Raw genomic sequence first — 25,569 nt, forward strand, 5'->3', positions numbered from 1 at the left:
AATATTCAGTGGGGAAATCTGTCATTCAGATAGGGTCCTGTGTTCTGGTGTTCGGTCTGGTATGTATCCGCGGTCAGATTTGGGGAGGGTCTGTTGTCTGGAATATTGGTAGTACAGGCAGTCCCTGGGTTATGACGGGTTCCATTCTTGAGACATGCCGTAAGCCGAAAATCGTCGTAAGCTGGAACATCGTAAAAAATCCTAAGAAAACCTTACTTTTAATGCTTTAGGTGCATTCAAAACTATGTAAACTGCATTCTTATTGCATTTTTCATCAAAAAAACCTTCAAATATTGATTATTTTGCAATTTTGGTGTCATATTTCTTCTGCCAGATCAGCATTTGTAGGCGTTGTAACCCTGGAAATAATTTCTGATGAATATAATTGAAAAGCGCCTTAAGCTCAGAACGTCGTAAGCCGAACCTGTTGTAACCCGGGGACTGCCTTATCACTGTTTCTAGTACATGCAGTTCCAGTTAATGGCGATTTGGTTTTATGGCGCTTGTCTAGCGCTATAAAATTGGAAATTTATGGTGCCATAATGTGGCGAGTTCCGGTTATCAGTGCTTAATAGTTATGACACCATTAACTGGTTATTGGCACCACTAACCTGTTGTCAGCGCCATGAACTGGATATCGGTGCCATAAACTCCTTAAGTATCCAAGTTTCAGTTAATGGCGGTTTTAGCTTAACAGCACCCAGCTGAGAACAGAACCCCCGCTGATAACTGAGGACTGCTCCTCTTCAGGACAAGTTTGTGAAGGAACTGGAGAAATGGGTGGAGTGTGGTGGTATTTATAGCGGTCCTACACCCTCGGCTAAATTCTCACTGGCTGAGCCAGTCTTGTTCAGAGCCTACTGTCTTACTGCAATGGGTATTCATAAATGTCCTTCAGATCCTATGGCTGTGGGCAGTCCTGGTATGATTGTAGATGGCTCCTTCTTGAGCAGAGCATGGCAGGAAATCCTCTTGGAGAAGTGCATGGTGGTCATCCTGATGTATGAGCCGAGGCATTCTCAGACAGGGCACAAGTAACAGTAGGCCACATTAGTCTTCTTCAAGGGATTGTGCAGAGGGTTGGCTGGAGTATGTACCACATATTGTAAATGACCAGTTTGCTAGTCTTCTTACTTTTGTAGAAGATAACCAGCCAAATCTTATTCTGGTCAGTGGGGCTGACATTCTCCTCGATGATGTTTTCAAGGATCTGTTCATCCTCTTTATATTTTCTATATTTTCTTTGAAAATTTCCTTTATAAAAAGCTTGATCAACTCTGTGGTCGGGGAAGGTTTCCTGCTGGTACCATTTGTCAATGCTCCTTCTGATCATCACTTCAATGTCTATTTGAATGTCTGTTGTTGATGAGGATCGGGGCGGGCACATTCCAACTCCCTGTGTGTGTCATTCCAGGAGTAGCAGTGCGAGAGGCCCCTCCTGACGTAGGTGCTGATGGTGGAGTGCGTATACCTCTTGGGGTACTTGCTATTGCCATTCATACACATGCCCAGGTTTGTTGGTTTTGTATAGACCTTTGTGCTGAATGAATCCTCCTTCTGCTCAATGAGAAAGTCAAGGAAGGAGAGGCAGCAATCTTGGCTGTGTTAGATTGTAAATTTCAAGCAGCTGTGGGTGTAGAAAGCATGCCCCAGGTCTACAATTTCTTCCTGGGATTCAGCTCAGCTGAAGGTATCATCGATGTAGTGCACATACATCCTCAGCTTGTCGATGCTTTCTAAGACCCTCTGCTTCACGGTGCCCATGTAGAAATTGGCGAAGAGGACTCTGAGGGGAGATTCCATCGCCACCCTCTCGATCTTGGTGTATTTGTGGCCTTGGTGGTTGGAGAGGGGGGCCTTCTTAGTGCATATTTCCAGGAGGGCACAGAGGGCATGCTCAGGCATTAGTTGGTGTGGTCCCTATACACCTGTCCAGGATCATCTGTCCTCACCAACAGAGACGATGGTGAAGAGGGACTCTACATCCATTGAAGCAACGTATCTTCCTGGGGGTGTCGATCTCAGCCTCAGGGCCTCCACCAGGAACTCTGCTGACAACTCCAGGCTGTGGCTGTCTGGGACGTAGGGGATCAGGGTGGTATTCAACCTCTTGGCAGCCAGTACTATGTCAGGGCAGGAATTTGACTGATGGTAGGGCACAGGGGGTTCCCTTGCTTGTGCATTTTTGTTTCCATAAATATACCCCAAATTATAGTCTCCCCATGGAGTCCTCTTCGCCAATTAATTTGTTGAATACAGCCATCCTTTTTAATCCACAAGGTGCGGTGTGTCGCTAAAATCGACACTTTACATGCTGCACAAGGACGACGCTTTATTTTCAAGTATCGTGGTAAATTTAGTCGCTCCCCTTAGCTCTGTTTCAGTGATGTCAACAGTCTCATCAACCATTCAGCTCACACTTGAACATAATAGATGCCAGATTTCTCGTAATCATAGGTATCAAAATAGCATAATTGTAAGCCCTCTGTCAGCCCAGGGGGTGGGACCAGGGAGCCTTTCATATCCTGAAGTTACAATATCCGTAAATTTATATAAATCTTTGTTTATATTGTAAATTTTGGTGATAATAACATTTGATGATGATGCTTATTCTTTTCCATCAAATAGGGATTTAAAGACAAATAATTAGTGACATTGACAATAGTAATATTGGGTTAAAAGTTAGTGTTCATATGTCAGTTAACATACACACACATATATACCGATTCAACCAATTAATATCTGCTGTATATATTTTGTAATTTTATAGGTGTTTCTTGAATAGCTAAGGAGTAATATCATCATGGAAAAAATGGGAAATTATCTCAGAATATGTATACAGCATAAAACATTCCAAAACTAAAATGCATTTTTTGAAAAAAAAAAAAAAACATTTTCTTTCCAAAATATATTCGTATTAAATATCAATTTTCAAAATACATATCTTATATTTCATTTTTTATTATTAATCTGCAAAACAAGGAGAATACAACCATGCATAACATTAGGTGGTATGTAATTGAAAAAGAAACCCACAAAATCACTTTATAACTTGTTTACTTCTAAGTATTTACATTTAGTTTTACTACACACTCGAGTACTTTCAGGCCCTGTCTGTGGCCCATTTTCAAGAGATTTCTTCAGAAGAAAAACTGAAAGAAGTTTTTGTTTGGTTCATTAGGTGATAAGTTAAGAAATGAGGATGAAAATATTGGTTCCATTACTGATGTTGCTAATGCATGATATTGCTGTTGTCCTTTAGTGGCATCCCCCTAGCACCTCTTGGGTTAACAGAACTTGTTGAAAGTAGGGTCTGCTTCCTGTGAATTATTATATGAATACCTGCATTGGACTACATTGCCACATATATGGTCATTGGCTTATAGACGGAAGAAAACAGATGGAGTGAAGGGATACCAGTCATTTTTCTTTCATCTAAGGTCATGTGCTAGTTGCTCTATCCACTGTAATGTCTTCAGTGCTTCATTGAACATAACAGAAGTACAGATGCTTCACTCACTGCAGGCCTTTTTTTTTTTTTTTTTTTGTGGTTTTGAGAAGGCACAATCGCCAACAAAGACATTACATCATTGACGCTTGTTTAACAGTTGTAGTCATCTTCTGTAAGACATAATCTTTAGTCTGTATACTTTGTTGCTTTTTGCCATCATAAAGTTTTCTGTTGCAGGCTAGTTCAGCCTATATCTGTCTCTTAATTCCTCTGAACTTCTCATAATTGTCATTCATTTCTTCTGACACCTGCATACCCCTATTGAGAATAGCAAACACCTGAGTGTTTCTTTGCTGTGAATTGTAGTATATGATGGTTAAGGTTTTACTTCTGCCTTAGTTTCTTTCCTCCTCCAGTTCAGACATCTCATAACTGGAAAGCCCTCCAATATCAATGCCTACGGGTTTGTAAATGTCATCATCCTATTCCAGTTATTTCCCAATTACTACTGGGTAGCAACACTATTGTTGAATCTATTCAAGAAATTTTTATTGAACTTTCTTCCAAATGCCATTCATGCACTAGGACTTTTTTTTTTTCCATTTGAAATGTTGTCTTTCCAAAATATACTGAGTTTTGAGCATGCTCTCCTCATTTCTAATGTTTATTCTGATTAAAACTGGAACATCTGCACAATTTGTGTCAATTTTATATCATTACCTCAATCTAAAATCCTCCTCTTCCAATGTGATCACTGTTTTTCATTATAAAATCTGTGAGAAGGGCAAGCAACATAATGTGAAAAACACAATCTTATAAAACCCAAATATTTGCTGCACATTTAACAGAACCAAATCAAAATTAACTTAGCATCAACTCCATTCATAAATTAAGAGTGACAACGAATTGCACCAAGTGTTCACTCATAATCAACTAGTAGTTATCAAAAGATTTTGAAACTGAATGTCCCCCTGCACAATGTCTGAAACAAATATTTTCTGTGCATCTCCCGCCTTGTCCACATTTATACATCTCATCACTTTTTAAGGGCATTGAGGATAAGCTCCCCTACCCCCATACATATATTAAGTATCAATAATCAAGGTCTAACGAAGAGGATTTCTCTACTTTGATTTGTATGGTCTCTTAAAAAATATGGTGGTTTATGGTGGGATATAATAAAGTTCAAATCAAATCCCAAGTATCTTTTTTTTTGTGCAGGCAACTGGAAATCATTTCTAAATTAAGTACTCCAAAGTGGCCACAGTGATGAACATTTGCACAGTATTCGTAGCAAGATTAACAACTGTCATGTAGACATACTAGTTTTTAAAAATGGCGCCGAGGGTTTGTTTTGGTTATGCACTGCCATCTGACGAGGAAGAATGCAAGGTATGTAACCATTCATTGTCTTCATGTAGCTGTTGTGTAACAAGAATTATCGATATTTATCTTTACAACTGGAATGTTTTCCATATACTATTGTGTGGGATTATATTGATCATAATTAAATTACAATTAAATTATATCATCAATCGATCACCTTATATGGCAGAAGACAATGGTCACGTGACCTCCAGTTCCCGCCAAAAGTGAACCTTTTCTGTAGTGGCGGTAAAGTCGTGTGCAACAGGTTCCGAGACGAGAAGACGTCTTTCAAGTTAAATTTTGTGCCATGGATGTCGCCGAAACACGCTCAGGACAAACTCACGTCGTCGATGAAGTCGGGGATCGCTGTCAGAAGTTGTTCCAGGATTTTCTGGAAGAGTAAGTAAGCCTAGAGACCCAGGTGCTCTAGGATAGTAGTACTATGCTGTCCCTCCTCCGAGCCTTGACAAAGGCGATGGAGCCGTATCCTTCGAGTTATATTGTTTCATTATGGCAATGATTACCAAGTAGATTAAGTTACTAGGTTGTAGGTAGTGTTCAAGGTAGACGAGCACTGTAGGTGGTAACTAATTTACTAGCAGTCAAGGTTCAGCTGAGCTGGAACGGCTCGATTTTAGGAATCACTAGGCCTACCTAATTACCCAGTACTAGCAACCTATTCGTCAACCTTACGCGTAATGAAGTTAATTAGTCGTGGCAAATTCTTACAAAGTTTGCATTAGTGTATCCAACACCCTTATGTTACAACTTTCAGATAGTCTGATAAGCTACTGGCATTTCTTTCTTTATCCTAGGCTGTAGCTATACCTAAGGAGAGGGAGATGTGGGGGGTTGTCGAACGGGAACTCCCTCCCCCCCAATTTCTGGAAGTCCATAGTAATTTTTGTGATAGGTAACTAAAATAACATTTTCATCTTGAATAGCTATACCTAGGCTATATAGCCTATAAGCCTAGTATCCAGTGACATTTTATAGAAGAGAAAGTCCAGTTTTGGAAAAAATGACCCCCCCCTCCCATTAAAAACTAGTAATGGGCCTGGTAATGGTCATTGTAAAAATTGTAAGTAGTATAGGCTACTACCTATTAACCTGTCCATTGGCATGTCATTGATTACCCACTAGGCTATGACTCTTTACTAGCCTGTGGTTGAGTTTTATTAATTGTATGAAACTTTCATATCCTACCTGTAACCAAAGGTTAATGCTTTCTTCAACATCTTTGTGACTATATTTTTTTTTTTCCATCTGTCCATCCGCCAGTGGTGTTTGCACATGGTAACACTGCGTCCCAGGCTTTAAATATATAATATCCTATTTTGAATATTAACGGTGTAATTCGCAAACAGTAAATTATTAAAACACTTTTCAGTTGCAAATGTACACCAAGATACCCTTTTATTTACCTAAATCTTACACATAGCGTAACTATGTAAAGCCCAGGATGTAGGGTTACCATGCGCGAACACCACAGGCGATTGGACAGATGGAAAAAAACAGAGTATAGTATAGCAGATTCACATCAACCATGCATCTGGTTTAGGCCAGTCCTTTACGACATTCCTGATTGGCTGTTGACAAGCCAATCACAGGGCTGGAAACACTCAGTCTCTCTCAGTGTTCACAATGGCAGGATGTAAGTTCCACCTCTCCTGAAGGATACTTTTGAAAGACGTATCCTTCATTTGAAATGAAACATACATCTTACCCATGTGAACTCTCGAGAAACTGAGGGTTTCCAGACTTGTGATTGGCTCATCAACAGCCAATCAGGAGCATCGTAGGGACTGGCCGAGACATCAGATGCATGTTTGATATGAATCTACTTTAGTACTTGATGATTGCTTTTAGCATAGGTTTTGTCCCCTACTAGGCTAGATGGTGTTTGACCTTGTCATCTTGGTGAAAGTGGAGAAGGATAGGACAAGTTATTTCTGTAGGTCGTATTCATCTTAAATGTATAAAACTTATTTCAACAGGGGTGGTTTCTAATCTTGCCTTCCCTTAAGATAAACTAGGGCAACACCCACTTGGCATTGAATATAGCTAGCAGACTGACTGCCTAGCAATTATTACCATGCAGTGGTACTTACTTCCTTGTGATGCAGCAAAGAATACCTTGAATGTTTGGAAGTATATGGTACAGATCCTTCAAGGTCTGTTATATGGTGGGATGTCTTAATGATACACCCAATAAAATAGTTGAAATGAATTTGAATATGAGATATGGAGTTTCTGATAATTTTCAGTGTTTTGAAAAATTGTACAGTTAGTATAAATGTTTAGTCAAGCCATAAACTATTAGCCTACAATTGACATGCCATTGTTTCAGATTTTGGATATTCTTATGAAAATAAATCAATTTCACAATTTCAGAATTATTGATGATAATGAAAAGACTAATAACCACTAAGCACTAGATAGCCAAAGGCACTCAGAAATCCTTGTTACCCTCTTGGATCCCTAAGTAGTTATAGAAATAGGGAAACTAAAATAATTGGTTTGCATCAACAATAATGGTCAAAATCACAAACTTTGTAAATGGATAGAAAAATATAAATCTATACAAATACCTGGCTGGCTACCCCTTCATTTGAAATAATTTCCAAAGATATATAATCCTGGATCTAGTTAGCCTAACCTAGGTGATCAGATCCTAGATTCTGTGTAATAGATAACTTAAAAACAATTGGTTTGAGTTAGCAATGAATGTGTAAAATGCCTAAGACAAACAGCAAAAATATACCTATCAAATATAGTAGTTTTATTAAGGTTAATTCTTACAAATGCCTTATTGTAAATTTTACAAAGCGGAAGGAATTTCATTTAGACAAATTATCAAAGGAAATTGTCATTATTAATATACAAAGGGATATGGTCAGTTTGCCTGTCTGTGTCACATTAACTTATTCATTAAAAATGAATAACATTGTTAAAGGAATTTCAGTCAGTTTGACTCAAAGGTAGACCATCATACATAGAAATGCATGAAGGAAAATGATCTTTTCAGTCCATTAGTTTGGTTGGAGGGATGTTAGTAAATTTAGCAGATTGGATCGCCAAGCATAAGTATACAGTACATACATGTCCAAGATTGTCTGCCTTTTCTGCGAGTATCATTAATACTTTGATTTGCAAAGAATGCCAGTAGTTAAAGTTAACTCCAAATTCTTTAGATTATTGAATGAATCGAACCTTTGTCTCACTTTTGAACAGTGAGAGACTTGATATTTGGTATGCATATTCCGGTGCTGAAACGCTTATTAGATGAAATCAAGGTTTGTTACAATATGCCAGTGAGACCTAGGCATGGCATTGGTTTAGAACTTGGGGGGTTATTGCCAGCTGAAATCATCTTGATACTTTAATAATTGATGACAACACCAGACTAGCTTCCAGGTACAGATGTAGGGAACAAAAACACAGGAAAGAGAGAATAGTTTACTGTTCATGTATTAGGCGAGAATTAAACTGTGAAAATTGAAATGACATGAAAATTGGTGTAGGAAAATTTATATAAGCTTAGTTCAGGCTTTGAGGGAGACCAATCTTTCTCTCTTTTAGACAACTTTGTTGCTTACACTTTATACATAATCACTTTCCTTCAGTTATAGCTGTGAAGTGTCTGGACATTAAGCATTATGTATATGTACATGAATATGTAATACAGTGTGTGTTTTGAAATTGCCTTTGAAGGTAATGAACTAATGATTTGTAAGATTTAACCTTTGTTGTTGTGTTATTTTTGTTGTAAGATTTATGCTTAGTGGTTCATTTTTTTTATATTTTTTATTTTATTCATATTTTTTGCAGGTTCCAAGAAGGGGGAGAAGTGAAATACTTGGAAGATGCCAGGGATCTGGTAAAGCCTGAGCGTAATACTTTGGAAGTGTCATTCTCGGATATTGAGAAAGCAAATCAGAATCTTGCAACAACAATTATTGAAGAGTACTACAGGTAATAATTATTCATGGACTCGCACTGTTTGTCTCTTAGCCAGGCCTGTATTTGGTAACTTTAGTTTTGCCTATTCCTGTATTTCTTGTTGACAAAAGGGTTTGATTTTAATTAAACAACACAGTGTTTTATTTCTGTATTAACCTCTTCATTACCGAAAGTTTGTTTGGAGGTAGGTGGGTACCACCATTGAAGTCTACTATACCGCACCGGGTGCATAAAGGTGGTACGCATAGTACCACCAAAACTCCTCTTTTCAGATAGGGACTTCCAATCATTCTGTAATTTCGGTTTGAAGAGTTGGAGCAAAAATAAAACAAAACAGTATGACACTATGCCAGACGTATGATGAACCCAAAAAAATAGTATTATTACTGCTTATAGTAGTGTGTAGGTGACAGATGAACTGCGTCTCAACAAAAAATCACAAAACCAGACAAGCGTAAACATGTAATAACTTCTACCCAAGTAAAAAACCAGTTGTATCATCATTTACTGTATTTATTTATTTATTCACTTATTACATTTTACAAATAAAAGATATGAACACCAGATAAATGAAGGTAGAAATAAAGCCTTATAGTAACTTTATATATAAAAAACCAAACCAGAGAAAAAGCAAAAAGCGATTTTTTTCTGAGGACAAGAAACTTGAAAAATTAGTTTAGATACCCCTAATGCCCCTAAAGTTGTTTTCTGTGATGAAACTAATCTTAGAAAACGTAGAAAATGACATCGCCCAATTTTTGAAAGATATACTATAAAATTTGCGATTTCCATATTTATTGGCGGGGCTTTCGCTTTAGTTTTTGCTCTTTTTTTTTGTTATTACGTGCTTATTTACTGTTCTATTTTGATAATACTTTATGTGCATGTTCCAGGTGCAATATACCAACATTCTGTAAGACCGAATTTCTATTCAAGACCGTAGTTTTTTCACCGACACCAGTGTCCCTTGTACAAGGGACACTGAGTTTCACATTTTTTTTCATAAAATCATTTATTTTTCCCTGTAGGATGATAAAACTAACAGAGAATATGCGTTATTATAGTGCTAATAATACCTGATAATTTCATTAGCCTGTCTTGATTAGTGTATTTTTGGCAAATATTTACGATGGGCACCCCTCCAAACTCGAGTCACTACCGAGAGATTCAGTTCGGCAGCGAACACAATGTTTACATTCTGCTCACCCACCCGGTAAAGAAGGGGTTAACAGATATGAAATTTAAGTATTCTGTCATTCCTGTGTATGCACACACATTATAATAAGCTCCAGCAGCCATTTCCCAACTTGTGCTGAGTCTACTCTAAAATAAATGGCCCTGGTCTTATACCTAGGAAAAATCCAAATTACTATAGGAATTTTATAGATTTGGTGAGGTGGAGAGTGAATTTTGAGTTCAGTGTTATGTTATAGCATCAATAGGACTACTATATTTCGTGCTGCATTTAGTTGTTCTATCTTTAATAACTTCTTCTATATCTTGTTGGATTTATGAAGATTGTTTCAAGTGTTTTACAGTCTCCACTATTTATTTCATGTTTTACATATATAGTCCTTTTTATCATGCATAATTTTGTACACATTGCTTTTCAGAGTTTACCCGTTTCTTTGCCGCTCTGTGAGAAATTTTGTCCGTGATCATGCAGAAGTTCCTGTTGAGAAAGAGTATTACGTTAGTTTTGTTGATGTTCCCACAAGACACAAGATAAGAGAATTAACAACCGTGAAAATTGGGACCCTTGTCCGCATATCTGGTCAGGTAAGCTTATGTTGAAAGAATGTAGTTTTACAGGTACATTTAACCTAAGTTAAAGGGTTGTGATTTTCTTCATGACATTTTCAAAATTATGTAAACTTTTACTTTCATTGCAGTCGTTTATCAGAAGGACAGGAAACTTCAAAATAACTGGTTTGAATAGGAAATGATTAGTACATGATAGAGAGACGCTGAAAAGTAATGTAGGGAGGTTAGAGTCTCTCTCTCTCTCTCTCTCTCTCTCTCTCTCTCTCTCTCTCTCTCTCTCTCTCTCTCTCTCTCTCTCTCCTCAGCCAGTGATGTTGAGTTTTAGTATAAACATTATTCCTTCAGAGTTATTTATATTCGGCATGGATTATTATTTGCATGCATATGAATCAACTTGTATTTCATAAATTAACCTTGAATTATTCTCAGTTGTATGGTGTTCTTTGAGACAATATACTTATTTATTATTTTGTTAGGTTGTTCGGACCCATCCAGTACATCCAGAGCTTGTAGCAGGAACTTTTGTGTGCTTGGATTGCCAGACTGTGATTAAGGATGTGGAACAGCAGTTTAAAGTAAGTATTGAATAGGAGTTGTAAGTGTCTGCATGTAAACTTTGTAATTATTTTCTTTAGGTTTATTGCTTCTGGTATATATAATTTTTGAAGTTTTTAATCATTTTTAGTCGCTTAATCATTTGTAGTTACTGACATGTATTTTGGCCAGAATTCATTCACGTACTAAGAAATATAACCAGAATAAAATTAAGAATGGTAGCGAGGCTAATTTTGCTCTAGATTTTTTCTCTAAACTATGGAAAAGAATCTCAATTGTAAAGCTTTATTGAAAAAAAGATGTGATGACTTGTTTCTTGCACTGCATTGTACTTCAGGAACATTTTTCAATTTTATTCTATTAAATCTTGAATTCTTTCAGTACACTCAGCCTACCATATGCCGAAATCCTGTTTGCAGTAATCGTCAGCGCTTCATGCTTGATACAAACAAAAGCAGATTTGTGGACTTCCAGAAAGTCAGAATACAAGAAATACAAGCAGAACTACCAAGAGGTTGCATTCCTCGTAGGTAAGGATTTGACTTTAGGCAGGAGGGTATTTAATTGTCATGTGACTGCTACTATATATTTGTGCATGTCTTCCATATCACTTGGGCCCAGCAGTTGGCTTTGCTAATTTGAAAATAATCCAATTAACTTTGGTGAAAATTATTACGATGACACAAATATATAGTTGAATAAGGGCAAACTTTTACAGTATTTTTATATCTTTTAATTGGAATCCTTGGTGATACTGTTCATAGAAAATACAGGAAGTGTTCTGTTTAATATTTACTTGATGTTTGGATTTTGAATGGAATAATTCTTTTTAGTGCTTCCTGTGTACTTGTATGGACTTTTCAAATAAAGTAAAATATGTGGGTGAAGGGTTTGCATTGGTTGGAGAGATGAGAAGTATTGTCTTAAAAAGAACCTTAGTTTTGGAAAGAAAATTTTTATAACTAATTGTCTTTGGTATTTTGTGAGGAAAAATCTTACTTGTAATTCCAGTGTTGAAGTTGTTGTTCGAGCAGAAGCTGTCGAGTGTGCTCAGGCTGGTGACAGATGTGATTTCACTGGTTCCTTGATTGTTGTGCCAGATGTTTCAGCACTAAATCTTCCGGGGGCTAGAGCAGAAAGTTCTGCTAGACATAAAGGTCAGTTAAGTATTTAAAGTTTTTCATTTTAGCTAATAGTTTATTGCAGATTTAGTTTTTACAGGTTTTTTTTGTATAATCTGTTTACTTTTCTTGGGATGTAGTTTTCAAGATGTAAAGTCATTGAATAGTAAATTCTTTACCACTTTTCACTCTAGTGTAATTGTTTGACATTTTTCAGACTAATTTCTATGCTTTTTAGTGTGAAATAGGTATGTTATTTTTAATTAATTTAGAAGACAGCATGCATTAGGGAATTTGAGATGAAATGGTAGAAAATGCTTAATGTAATTGTTTTTAATCATTAAAAGTTTGATAATTTATTTTTGGGAGCATGCTTCTTTCACCACTTGAGTTGTAGAGGAAATCACACAATGGTGAAATCCTTCAGAAATGATAGCCTGACAAAGCATATATCCATCACTTATGAGATAGGAATATTCCTCAGTGCAAGCTGGCATTGGTCATTGAAACTTTGTATCAACATAGTCAACTGGTGTTAGGTTGATGAGTTAGGGGAAAGGAAAGACCCATTTTTTTTTTTTTTTTTTTTTTTTTTTTTTTTTTTTTTTTTTTTTTTTTTTTTTTTTTTTTCTTAATGGAAATTGGTTAAGGATCCTAATATTAAAAGGATCAGTTTCATCTGTGATAAAGATATACCCTTTCACAATAATTATCTGCGTTGATTGCAGGAGCAGTTTAATTTCTTTAGATCTGCTATCCTAGAAGCTAAAATGCTGCTTATGCTGGCTCCCTGCCTATGTAGGATTAAATGTAATCATTGTTGTACCGTAGAATATCAGGCTACATGGATTGTTGAACCAGCTGAAAAATGAAACCAACGATGAATCACAACTCTTGGAAGGTAATATAATTATCTAGTGCTTGGGTTTCAAGCCTTGAACTTTTTAACATAATCCAGGTACTACCAAAGAACAATATTTTATTTCTGTAATTTTTATATTTGAAATTTGTGATATTTCCAGGTGAAGAAAGTGAAGGCGTTACTGGTCTGAAAGCTTTGGGCGTCCGTGATCTCAACTATCGTATGGCTTTCCTAGCTTGCTCTATTACACCCACAAATCCAAAGGTAATTTAAAGTTTGATTTCTTTATTTTTGTAACCAAGGTCACAATATTTGGATTTTTTTTTCACTTACTACTCAGACAGGTAAGGTGTTTTGCTACCATAATATATTAGAAGAAGGGCCAAGAGGAAAAATGTATAATTTTACAACTATTTTCATTTTAAAATCATGATATCTGCAAGTGAAGTATATGATGATGAAATTATACAGTGTTAAATCAACCGTTTTCCTTATGAAAAAAGATACTTAAACCTTTGATGATTTGCTACATTTTGAAGCCACCATAGTGGGCGTAATGCCGTCAGTGGACCTCATGTGGTGCTGTAGGCAATACTTATGGTTCTTTGCAGCGTGCCTTCGGCCCCTAGCTGCAACCCCCTTTCGTTCCTTTTACTGTATCTCCTTTCATATTCCCTTTCTTCCATCTTGCTTTCTACCCGTTCCTAACAATTGATTCATAATGCAACTTTGAGGTTTTCCTCTTCTTACACTTTTCAAACTTTTTACTATCAATTTCTGTTTCAGCACTGAATGACCTTACAGGTCTCTTTGCTTGGCCTTTGGCATAAATTCTATATTCAATTCAATACATAGTGAAGTATACATACATGTTAGTACATACATATTTCTTTTGAAATTAGTATTTGAAATTTAGACATTCAAATCCTGATATTAGATGAGTTGAGTGATGGCCTTTGATTGAATGTTTACCAGATTGTAAAATGTTTCTCCATGTTTTACCTTTCAGATTCTTTCATAATGATTTGAGTGTAATCTCTGCTATAACAATTGATATTTTCTGTGATTAGAACTTGATGTTGAACGTGACATAATATTAGATCTGAATAAGAGGAAGATTTTTGGAAAATTAAGGACTCACAAGATTTCTTGAGTAATGTAATTATGATTCCATGTACTTTTTCTCCAAGGAAGTTGGGTACACTTTAATAATAATGAACATGCAGGATTGGAGGTAGGTGAGTCCCCAGATTGAGGCAGGCACTCTTTGATTATGAGAGGAAGAGATATGTTTGCCAAAGAATATTGAGGTATTTTGAATTAAAGGTCTTTGTTTGGGCACAGTGGTTATTCTGCTTTTTTCTGCAAGTCAACAATTTTGTTAATTAAACACATCTGGGCTCACTTTTAACTTGAACAAGATATTGATCCATTGTCAGCAATTTGAGAGGCTGTTAACTCTTTTGCCTTTCGTTGTAACTAACCATTTGGATGGATCCAACTATACTGAAAAGTATTTGCTCTGAGAATTTAAGATATTTTTATTTTTATTTCAGTTTGGGGGCAAAGAAATCCGAGGAGAGGAAATGACTGCTGAGGCTATCAAAAGACAAATGACAGAACTGGAGTGGAATAAAGTGTATGAGATGTCCCGGGACAAAAATCTTTATCAGAATCTCATCTCATCTCTTTTCCCTACTATTCATGGCAATGATGAAGTCAAACGAGGTAAGAGAGGCTCTGTTTTTCTTAAGGGCAAAATGATCTTGTCAGCAGATGTACATTCTATTGTACTCTTTACTCGAACTATTTAGTTATGTCAGATGGATGCTTATATCTAATAGTATCTGTAGGGTGCTCCATCCTTTAGTAAACCTGATGTAGATGTTTATGTAAACCCTATGTAGATAATACACAAACTACTTTTACAATAGTGAATATGCTGTTATGTCTTAAATGGAAGCCTTGATATATCATAATAACATTTAGATTAATGTTTACTGAATTATAATGTTTAGCCAATTATATGAAGAAGCCTTATCAACAAATGTGGTTATGGTATTTATCTTAGGTTTATAAAATAAAATCAGAGATATGTGAATTTGTGCAATGCCATTATCTAAGTAGAACCACTCCCTTATATTCTGCTCCACTGTAAAACTAAAGTTTTAGAGATGATAAAATTTGAAAACAAAATTCCAATATTTTTTTCAGGAATTCTTCTTATGCTGTTTGGTGGCGTTCCAAAGATAACCGTAGAAAAGACAACTTTGCGTGGTGACATTAACGTCTGCATTGTTGGTGATCCTTCTACTGCAAAATCTCAGTTTTTGAAGATGGTAAGATAATCTGCGTATATTAGTCAGGGCTAATATACTAATGCAAACACATGACCGGGCTAAATTTAAGGGTGGCCAATTTAAAAGAAAATCTAAAAAAACTCATATGTACGCCATCCAGACTACTTCAAAGCTATATGTAAACATAAGTATTACCTGTCCACAAGGGGTTAACCCAGCTTTTTCTCATTGAAGTCCTAGTTTTAGATAAACAGCTGACACAGTATTCTGTATTCTTATTTGAAGATAATTCTTTGAGAAGGAAAATTAAGTAGAATAAATGTAATTATTTGAATGCAAATTGGAACTAAAATTGTACCAACAGGAACTAAGCCATGCAGACATTGACTGTAGGCATGGGATTTAGAGATTAGGGAAGTTAAATCACAGAAAACAAGATTGGTAGAGTATCAGATGAGATATGGATATCAGCAGTTAGCCAGAAAATTTATAATCAAGGTAGTAAAATGTGATACAAGTTGGAAGCCCAGTACAATCCTGGTGAAAGGTTATAGAAGGTCTGGATGGTATTTCTGGCAGAAGGTACCTGTAAGAAAAAGTTCGAATTAAAAATCTATGTTCGTAGAAAAATTGGAAAGTTTTCTGGGCAAACTTCATTTAAACCCTTGTGGATTAATGTTATTAGGCAGTCTAAAAAGGGTGTGGTAATTTTCATTTTCCATTTTCATCGTGACCCACTGGTTGGACGGACCAATTGATTACATTTTCCAGAGAATATATGTACATTGTTGTTCCCTGTCTTATTATGTATTTGTCAACATGCATGAACCATAGCCCCAAAATTTGTACCCCCCTTGAAAGCATTCCTCACAGAATATTTAACCTTTTAATCACACCCTAAAATATGTTCCATAAGTAATATCCTCTTTTATTATTTCTATGATATATTTAATGTTCAGATATTCTGATAAAAGATTAGGTTAACACTAAAGTGTTAATGTGTTCTTTTATTACTTTACAACTATTCCTGATAAAATATTTATGACAAATAAATATAAATAGTATTAAAGCTGGTTTTTTGTCTGAGTTTGGAATTTACTTTTTTGTCATTTACTCACTTTAAGCAATAAGTTTTTCTAATTCATTGTTGAGTGACTAACACAGTCAACCCTCCGATTTGCAGACTTAGTGATTCGCTTATTTTTCTGGAATCCATAGATAAATTATTTGTGGGAAAATGCCCATTTGCTGGTTTTGTAGGGCAATATTCTGTACCTGTGTATGTTCGATACTTGACGTTTCAAGATAGGCAGTTTTAAGCATTTTAAGAGGGGGTTGGTTAATTATTTACAGATTTTAACTATCGGGGCCCTGGTTCTGGTATGCTCCCTTTGAGTACAGGAGTCTGACTGTATCCTTACCTAATTTTTCATGATGACAATGTCCCCATTCAGAAAGTATTAAGGGAGCCAGCCCTCTGAGATTTTTAATGTTTTCCAGGTATCAGATTTTAGCCCTCGTGCAGTATACACCTCAGGAAAAGCTTCAACAGCTGCTGGTTTAACTGCTGCAGTGGTGAAAGATGAAGAATCACACGAGTCTGTTATTGAAGCTGGTGCCCTTATGTTAGCTGACAATGGAGTTTGCTGTATTGATGAGTTCGACAAGATGGATATCAGAGATCAGGTGGCCATCCACGAAGCTATGGAACAGCAGACCATTTCCATCACAAAAGTAAGCTGCACAAGATATATTCCAAATTTTAGAGAAGGTTTAGGTTGCAAGTTGCGCATTAAAGTAGTTTTGATATAAATTTGGAAGTGGGATTTTTTTCTTTTTTGAAGTGTAGTTATTTTTTTTTTCATAAGAAATAACTGAGAATAGAAGAGAAATGTGAACTAATTTTTGGTAGGAAGAATTCATTGAAATTATTATGGACTTCATTTATATAAAATTTCAGGTATTTCTTCTTAAATAGAATATTGGCTGTTTTGAAAATTCTCGTAAAAAAATGTAAGTTTAAAGACTTGGAATGGTGGTAGTGTGTTATGTGCCTTTAATGTGTGTCTACACAGTAAAACTTGCTTTCAGGCTGGTGTTAAGGCAACTTTGAATGCACGGACCTCCATTCTTGCAGCAGCCAATCCTATTGGTGGACGATATGACAGGACGAAATCTCTCCGACAGAACATTGCAATGACAGCCCCCATTATGTCAAGATTTGATCTTTTCTTCATTCTTGTAGATGAGTGCAATGAGGTAAATTTAAGTTGTATGGTCTTGCACTGTTTGGCAGTTTCATGTTAGTGAATCTTAGTTACCATACAGAATGTCATATTAAAAATACTAATGTCATAGTACAAAAACTTGTACATCACCTGTGAAAATTGGGATGGGGTATGATGTGAATTCATCTTCTTTTGCTTGATCTGTTAGTATTGTCAAATCTAATTGTAATTATTTATTACAGGTTACTGATTATGCCATTGTGAGACGTTATTGTCAAATCTAATTATAATTATTTATTACAGGTTACTGATTATGCCATTGCGAGACGTATTGTAGATCTGCACAGTCGTAATGAGGAAAGTATTGATAGAACTTACGCACTGGAAGAAATTCAGCGTTATATAATGTTTGCCCGACAGTTCAAACCAAAGCTCAATAAGGTACTTTTGAGGGTTGACCTTTAGTTTTTATGCTGTTCTTATGTGCTAATTAGTTATAAATAAGTTGTTAAAGTATCTTTAGCTTATTTTTACAAAGTTTTTCTTGTACTTTTAATTGATTATATCATTAGAATTTGATAAATTTAAAATCAACCTTTGTCTATGTCCATATGTTTTGATTTTTCTAGGAGGCCAGTGAGTATTTGGTGGAGCAGTATCGAAACCTTCGACAGCGTGACTCCTCAGGTGCTGCGAAGTCATCGTGGCGTATCACAGTCCGTCAATTGGAGAGTATGATTCGACTTTCTGAAGGCATGGCAAGAATGCATTGTTCAGATGAGGTAAGATTTAGAATGAACTTGAGAGCTCTTAGACATAGACATTTTGATTTTTTTCTTTTGCACTCAAGTATGACATTATTTTCTTTCTCCTGACTAATACTGTCTCCCGGTTTGATAATACTGAAGTTTATATTAGTAAGATTCGATTTGTTTCAGGTTCAACCAAAGCATGTGAAAGAAGCATTCCGTTTATTAAACAAATCCATTATTCGTGTTGAACAACCTGATGTGCATTTGGAGGAAGATGAGAATGAACAACAGATTGACGATCCCATGGAAACGGATGAGAATCGTGTACCTAATGGACAGATAAATGGTAAGACTGAGAGACTTCTAGTGTTTCACTCAAAGCGTGTTAAGCCTAAGCTGCTATCACTATGGCCAAATCAGATATAACCATTCTATCATTTGTAACATTGGCAAACTCTTATGGAAAAATTGAGGTGATAATTGCAAATACAAATTAAACCTACTCTTGGTTTTTGCCATTCTATATTCAAAAGGATAATTTTTAAGCAACTTTGTCTTTGTACTGGTCACAATCAATTGGTTATCTTATTCATTTTCATGGTTATTTTATAATTCATGTGAAGACAAACCCTGAATACAGATGCAGGTAAATGTTAATAGCTAAACTTCTGTTATGTGACTATCCAAGTTTCAACTAAAAAAGAATAAAGTTTTAGAAACTATTATGATTGATGGTCCAAATTATAATCGACAATGAATGTCAAGGTTTGGAAACAAATTGGAGAAATGTTTTAAGCTTCTCAGTTTTCAATTAACCCAGTCTTCAGATTTTTGAAGAGCTGTAATGTAATAAAATTCAAACCCATCATTGTTAAAATAAACCCTTTAGGGCAGTCTTCTTACACTTCTCATGTTGATGGTAAATAGACAAAATGATACAAACATTGTGCTTTACCTACATTCCTGTCAAGTATTAGAAACTATTTTTCACTTTGTCCTAAAGTTCTGCAACTGGATCCATAAGGTAAGCACAACACGCATGTTTATAATTGATTGTGTTGTCCCCAAACAAATTATTGTTATAAAAGTTTTTTCAGAAAAGTTCATGAACCACATGAGTGTTTTCAAAGCCTCACACTTGTTTGCACTAAAAGGGAGGCAATTAGTTAATTTGTACTAGAGGTCTGCTGAGTATGCTCGATAAGTCATCTAATTGGGAACTCGTGGATTGCTAAATATGATTATATGTGATTATGTTTAAAAAGTAGTTTCATTTGGTAAAAGCATATTATTTTGTTTTACTTTTTTATTTAAAATTATTTAGATTTAATACTATGCACGAAAGTTTTCACAGGTGGACGTTTATTACGTGAATGTCTGTTGAAGTTGATTGAATGATTTGGCTGTTGGCCAGATGGAGTAAATGGGTGGTTACTGAGCTGTGGAGAAACAAAAAGTGCATCCATATGACAAGGTCAACTGTTACACTATTCAGATACCAATATCCAAACATCCTTCAAGTTGTTCAGTTCTGTTATTCTAAAAGTTTCAGATGATGGGGATAATTATCAGAGGAGAGGTTGTTGTTTTAAGAAATTAGAATACTGGGTCATTAAAAATTGAGTGTAAGCATGTCAGTTTTTGATTTAGTTAATAGTTGAAACATTAAAAATTTCAGGTGTTAATGGTCATCAAGAAGATAGAGATTCTACTGATGCCCTAAAGAAGAAAAAGTTGAAACTTTCATACGAGTCTTACCGCAACATGTCAAACTTATTGGTGATGTACATGAGGAAAGAGGAGGCAAAAATGGAGGATGAAGGCTCAGAAACGGCAGGCCTGAGAAAGTCTGCAGTTGTAAATTGGTACTTGAATGAGGTATCGGCAGATATTGAATCAGAAGCAGAGCTGATTGAAAAGAAGCTAGTTGTCGAGAAGGTTCTAGACAGACTGACATATCATGTAAGTTTTGTAGTGTGTTATATTTTACAGATGTGGGGTTTTATTGGTAAAATTTTAATTCTACATTTTATGAATGCACAAACCATCTTACTAGAATTTTCTTAATGTATAAACCTGTTGCATTATCCTTCCAGTGTTTTATATATATGTATATGCATATGCATATATGCGTAGCTTATTTACTTGACTGAAACAAAAATATTCATTTGGCAAGAAATAATTTTTAGCATTATTTACTTTCATCCAGTGGTGGTAAGCTTGTGTTTAGTGACAGTATTTTTAGTTTCATTATTGAAAATAAAATTTGAAATTATTGTTGATTAGTGCATTTCATTAGAATTTCAAGGCATGCATTAACAAAGTATTATGTTTAACTTCTATTACATATTAATTTTTAAATACTATTTTATGTTTCCCTAATGCACTACGAAAAATTATTTCTGCAAGAAAAAATTGTCATCTCTTCCTTGCGCTGGAGGTACAGACGCTCCTCTACTTATGAACAAGTTATGTTCCAAGCAGCGCTCTTTAAGTTCAATACGTACAGTACTATTTGTTTTTTATACTAAAACCCAATACGTACTAGCACTGGTACTGTATTGTATAGAGTATTTAATTAATACAAATGCTGATAAGACCTAACATTAAACAACTTAAGATAATACAGTGAATGTAAAATACTTGTACAGTTTTCTTACCTTTTGAAACTGGTTTTGTTGTCGTGATGGATGATGAGATGGGGGAAACCGGTGTGGAATTAATATAGGGGTGGTGGATCGTCAACATCATCTTTGTTTTCGCTTTTTTCTGCAATGATCACTTTGGGAAGGAATTCCTTCATCACTTTCTTCTACATTCAGGGAGGAAGCAGTCATTGGAGGTGGGGAGGCTCTTGAAGTTGAAGGCACTGGTTTAGACAAATTGTCAATGGAAGTTTGCATTGTTTTTGTTTTCTTTTCATCATACATGATACGACAACATTGGAAAGCATTGTCGACTATTGCTGCTACTTTTGAGAATCTCACAACATTGGGGTCCCTTTGGCCATCAATTTTGTTTCAAACTTCTTTATAAGAATAAGTTCTTCTTCATGGTCTCCTGCTTTTTGGCATTCTTCCAGTCCCATCAAATTTTCATTCGTCAGTTCCTCTGAATGACTGTCAAACATCTCTTGAAAGTCCTCTTCCCCCATGTCAAGGTTTAACTCTTCACTAACGTCAAGAGACTGTTAACGATGCCATTTTCTGCCTCTCTTGTTGATTAAACCCTTTAAAGCCATTTACAATCTGGGCATATGTCCTTCCATACGCCATTCAGCTGATGTCACTTCACGCCATGCAGCATTAATGTTCTTTATACAACTGTAAACTTTCCTATACGTACAGCGAGTAGTATTTTGTGAAATTTGCTAGTATGCCCTGATCCTTTGGCTGAATGAGTGAAGTTGATGTTAGCTGGTAAATAATAAACTTGAACAGATGGAAATCATCTAAGTTCAGTAGGTGACCACTGGCATTGTCCAAAATTAAGAGAATCTTAAATGGAATGTTATTCTCTCTGCAGTACAGATTAACTACACGGATAAAGTGATGGAAAACCAGTCCTCAAATACAGCATGGGTCACCCAGCCTTTCTTATTGGCCATCCACATTACAGGTAGAAAATTTCTTGTGATATTTTTCAGTGCCTGTGGATTTGCTGCTTGATATATGAGGAGAGGTTTCAGCTTCATGTCTCCAGAATAGTTGCCACCTAGTAGTAATGTTAGCCTATCTTCTGCTGCCTGAAATCCTGGCATTGTCTTCTCTTCATGGCTGATGTACGTTCTGTCTGGCATTTTTTTCCAGAAAAGGCCTGTCACATCTATATTAAGAATTTGCTGAGGAGTATAGCCTCCCTTATCTATGATTGTGGCTGCTGCTTTGTCAGAGCTCGCTGCCACATTGCTTATGGACACATGATGCAAGTTGGTTTTTTTTTTTTTTTTTTTTTTTTTTTTTTTTTTTTTTTAAGTGATGAAACCATCCATGACTTGCTGGAAATATTTCATCTCTAGCATTTTTGCCAGCCTCAGCTTTCAAGTCATTGAAAAACAGCATGAGGTTAAGCAGTGCAGACCTCTGTCTCTGGTGTTTCATCCAGATACCCAGAAGATTTTCCATTTCTTCTACCATCCTCCCCTTCTCTTATAATTGTTGACAACATTGGCACAACACTTTTCATGTGCTCCATAATTTTGTCTGTTCTTCAAAATTGTGCCAATGGTCGAGCGATTAATTTATGAAGGCTTGTTACATCAACCATTTTTTCACCACTAACTTTTGTACTATGGCAACTTTAGTTTCCATTGAGATGGCTTACTGCTTTTCAAACTATCAATTTCATCAGTGGCCTCTGTTTGCCATTAGTCATGATATATTTAATGCAGTAAATATAAAAATATATGATTGAATCGAAGCACAGGAGATGAAATCTTAGCACTAGCGTGGGTACAAAGTACCTGGGAGGAGTAGTGGTGTCAGCTACAGTATGTGCAGTCCAGTGTGGTGAGCGTCAGAAATTGAAACCAAGTGAAGGCAGGCCCCCCAACAAAATTTGGACTTTTAGGTCAATGCCTGGAGCGCTCTGAACAAATATTGAATTTACAAGCACAGATGTTTGTATCTGAAAGTTTGTGAGTGGAGGAGTGTTTGTACTTCAAGTTTGTAAGTAGAGGAGTGACTGTGCTTCCTAAGGGTTGAGCTGAGTTAGTAGCTGATTAGAGCAACTTGATTCACTTAATAAACATACTGCAGACGCCACTCTACTTACAAACAAGTTGTGTTCCGGATGGCCATTTATATGTGGGATTGTTTTCTAAGTTGGATATTGTAGTCTTCATTTTATATGTACAGTATGGTATACAATCAATACAGTGTACATTTTTTCATCATGAAATACAATACACTGTACATACAGTACTATATTTACAGAATAGGTGTAAAAAATGAAATTTGAACTTAAGGGTGGCAAAGGAGAGTGTTCTGAACACAATTTTAATTTGTGATGACATTTGTTTGTATATTAATATTTGTAAGTTGAATGTTCTTAAGAAGGTGGGTGTCTGTACTGGTTTCCAGCTGTTAGTAGCAACTTTACCCAAGTTTTATATAATAAGGCAGTTTAGAAATTGTTTGATCATTTATGTTAACCTTTTCTCTTCACAGGATCAAGTTATCATCCCGTTGACAAGAAGTGGCTTAAAGGGCTCTGCAATGGAAACTGATGAGGAAGATGATCCGTTGTTAGTCGTACATCCAAATTATCTTCTTGATGCTTAAGTTTTGAAAAAAGTACAATGATGTTTTATATGCATAATTTCTTGAGATAAGGCTTTCTTTGTGAAAGATTCCATGGGAACCAGTGCATATTAAAAATTCCCCTATAGAGATTTAAAAATTTAGTTCTTACTTACAGCTAATATGTTTGTTCAGTTTTTTAATTTGTATGAAATTCATGTAGTTTAAGTTTTTAGGTTACAGTAAATTGGGATGGTATTACAGTGATTCTTGAAGTGTATTTGAGTTTCTTAGAGTGGCAGAACCTTCAGTAGGTTAACTAAAACCTGTTAGGTAGAAAGTAAGGACTTAATTTTTTCCATATATTTCCATTTTCTACAATAATAAAGAAATGTTTATAAAAATGTAGTTTTGTTATTTTAAAGAATCTTTTACGGTAATGTGTACATGATTGATATAAGTGGTGGTAAATTTAAAGATCTCCACAGAAAGCATATTTGAAAGAGCCTAATTAAAAAATAGGACGCAGTAATTATATAGCAAAAATTTATAACTATTTAAAATTAGAATAAAGTGAATTACCAAACATGATTTTACATCAGTTGTGAGTATTGTACAAGTTCTCTTTAATGTGCTGTGGATGCAGTGATATAGGGTGTGTCAGTGACAAATCCCTCGAGAGATGTTGCTTCATAGGAAGGCTTTGAGTCTAAGAAGGGTCAGGTAATCTCTTGCAAATAGTAAACTCGAGATTTCTGTTCCCTGAAAGTTGTAAAAGCAGTACTCTAGGTTTGAATTTTTCAGAACCAGTGATTAAGGAAGGAAGACTTGAGGAAGCTTGGAATTTGAACAGCACTCTTTAGATGGCTAAGAGGGGTAATACTATAATAAATCTCCAATTTCCAAAGAAAAATATCCCCCAATTCTTTTTTTTTTTTTTTGGGGTTTTTTTTTTTTTTTGGGGGGGGGGGGGGATGCATTTGTGTAAGGTTGTAAGAAAAGACTGGAACTAAGAGGGAGGTCCACATGCCACATTTCTTGGTGCCACTTCAGGTTGGTGGGTGGTGCTACTGGATTTTTGTCATTTTAAAGTGACCTGCTTAGTAAGCCCAAGGGAGATAGTAGCATTACACTATTCTTGGTTGAGAGTTTCCCTGGACTCTTGTGAGAAGGTAAATAGTTGCTGCTGTTAAATTTGACAAGACTTCAATGCATTAGGTGGTTTAAGTGTGCATTTTGCTTGCTTGTTTGTACAGTAAGTTCCAAAAACTGAGGCGACAAAATTTCAGAGAATTTCGTTCAAAATTCACTAACTGGCAACTACAACTCGTAGCTGGAAAAAAAAACAATTTTCAACAGTGAAAGCTCTATCAAACAAAATAAAGCTAACATATGATTCACAAATATCAAATCTATGATATTTATAACAACCATAAGAAAAAATTACGGTAATATTAATTATTTTGAAGTATAGCAATTACTTCAAACTATAGAAACGAAACAATTTGAAATTCTCGTTCAACACAGGATTACCAACATTACCAATGTATATTTCGAGCAATGTGGAAACAAATATTTAATATTATGTGTATTATCAATTATTTTAGCAAAGATGCATAAAACCATGCAAGTATCAAAGAGAATGTGGGAAGGGAAAATCTCCGCGACATTAAACATAATCAACCATGAATGCACCTAGATTCAATGGAGTTGGGGGTTGGTTGGTAATTCCTGATTCTAGCTTCTAGGACGGAGCATAAAACACCATCTTCGAGAAAGGCTCTAACCTCTGCTGCTACCTTCAGGTGACTAGGCCTAGTTCAGGGCATTGCAAGGCTTACAATGCAGGGCCACTGTCTGTTATTTAGGCAAAGATAGAACCTTCAGGACCGACACCAGGACCTGTCCTTGCACCTGGGAAACAGACTCGCTATGTAAAAAATAAGAAAGTCGGTCGCAAGCAAC

General features: G+C 35.8%; 1 protein-coding gene across 1 annotated transcript; it reads left to right on the plus strand.

Annotated features, from left to right (window-relative positions):
- Window positions 1-4,938: 4,938 nt before the first annotated feature.
- LOC135210177 (zygotic DNA replication licensing factor mcm6-like) lies at window positions 4,939-24,008 on the plus strand. Its single transcript, XM_064243007.1, has 16 exons — window positions 4,939-5,218; window positions 8,651-8,794; window positions 10,396-10,561; window positions 11,023-11,121; window positions 11,483-11,631; window positions 12,113-12,258; window positions 13,245-13,348; window positions 14,641-14,812; window positions 15,299-15,423; window positions 16,885-17,118; window positions 17,476-17,643; window positions 17,916-18,053; window positions 18,242-18,394; window positions 18,551-18,710; window positions 20,043-20,326; window positions 23,533-24,008. The coding sequence occupies exons 1-16, from the start codon at window positions 5,127-5,129 to the stop codon at window positions 23,644-23,646; spliced, it is 2,448 nt and encodes an 815-aa protein (XP_064099077.1). The 5' UTR covers window positions 4,939-5,126; the 3' UTR covers window positions 23,647-24,008.
- Window positions 24,009-25,569: the final 1,561 nt, after the last annotated feature.

The sequence above is a fragment of the Macrobrachium nipponense genome, chromosome 39, assembly GCF_015104395.2.
Source record: "Macrobrachium nipponense isolate FS-2020 chromosome 39, ASM1510439v2, whole genome shotgun sequence".
Lineage (NCBI taxonomy): Eukaryota > Metazoa > Arthropoda > Malacostraca > Decapoda > Palaemonidae > Macrobrachium > Macrobrachium nipponense.

Coding starts and splice junctions, on each gene's coding strand:
- LOC135210177 (XM_064243007.1), top strand. CDS start 5,127: ATGGATGTCGCCGAAACACGCTCAGGACAAACTCACGTCGTCGATGAA. Junction 11,632..12,112: donor AGAGGTTGCATTCCTCGTAG/GTAAGGATTTGA, acceptor TTGTAATTCCAG/TGTTGAAGTTGTTGTTCGAG. Junction 18,711..20,042: donor ACCTAATGGACAGATAAATG/GTAAGACTGAGA, acceptor TAAAAATTTCAG/GTGTTAATGGTCATCAAGAA.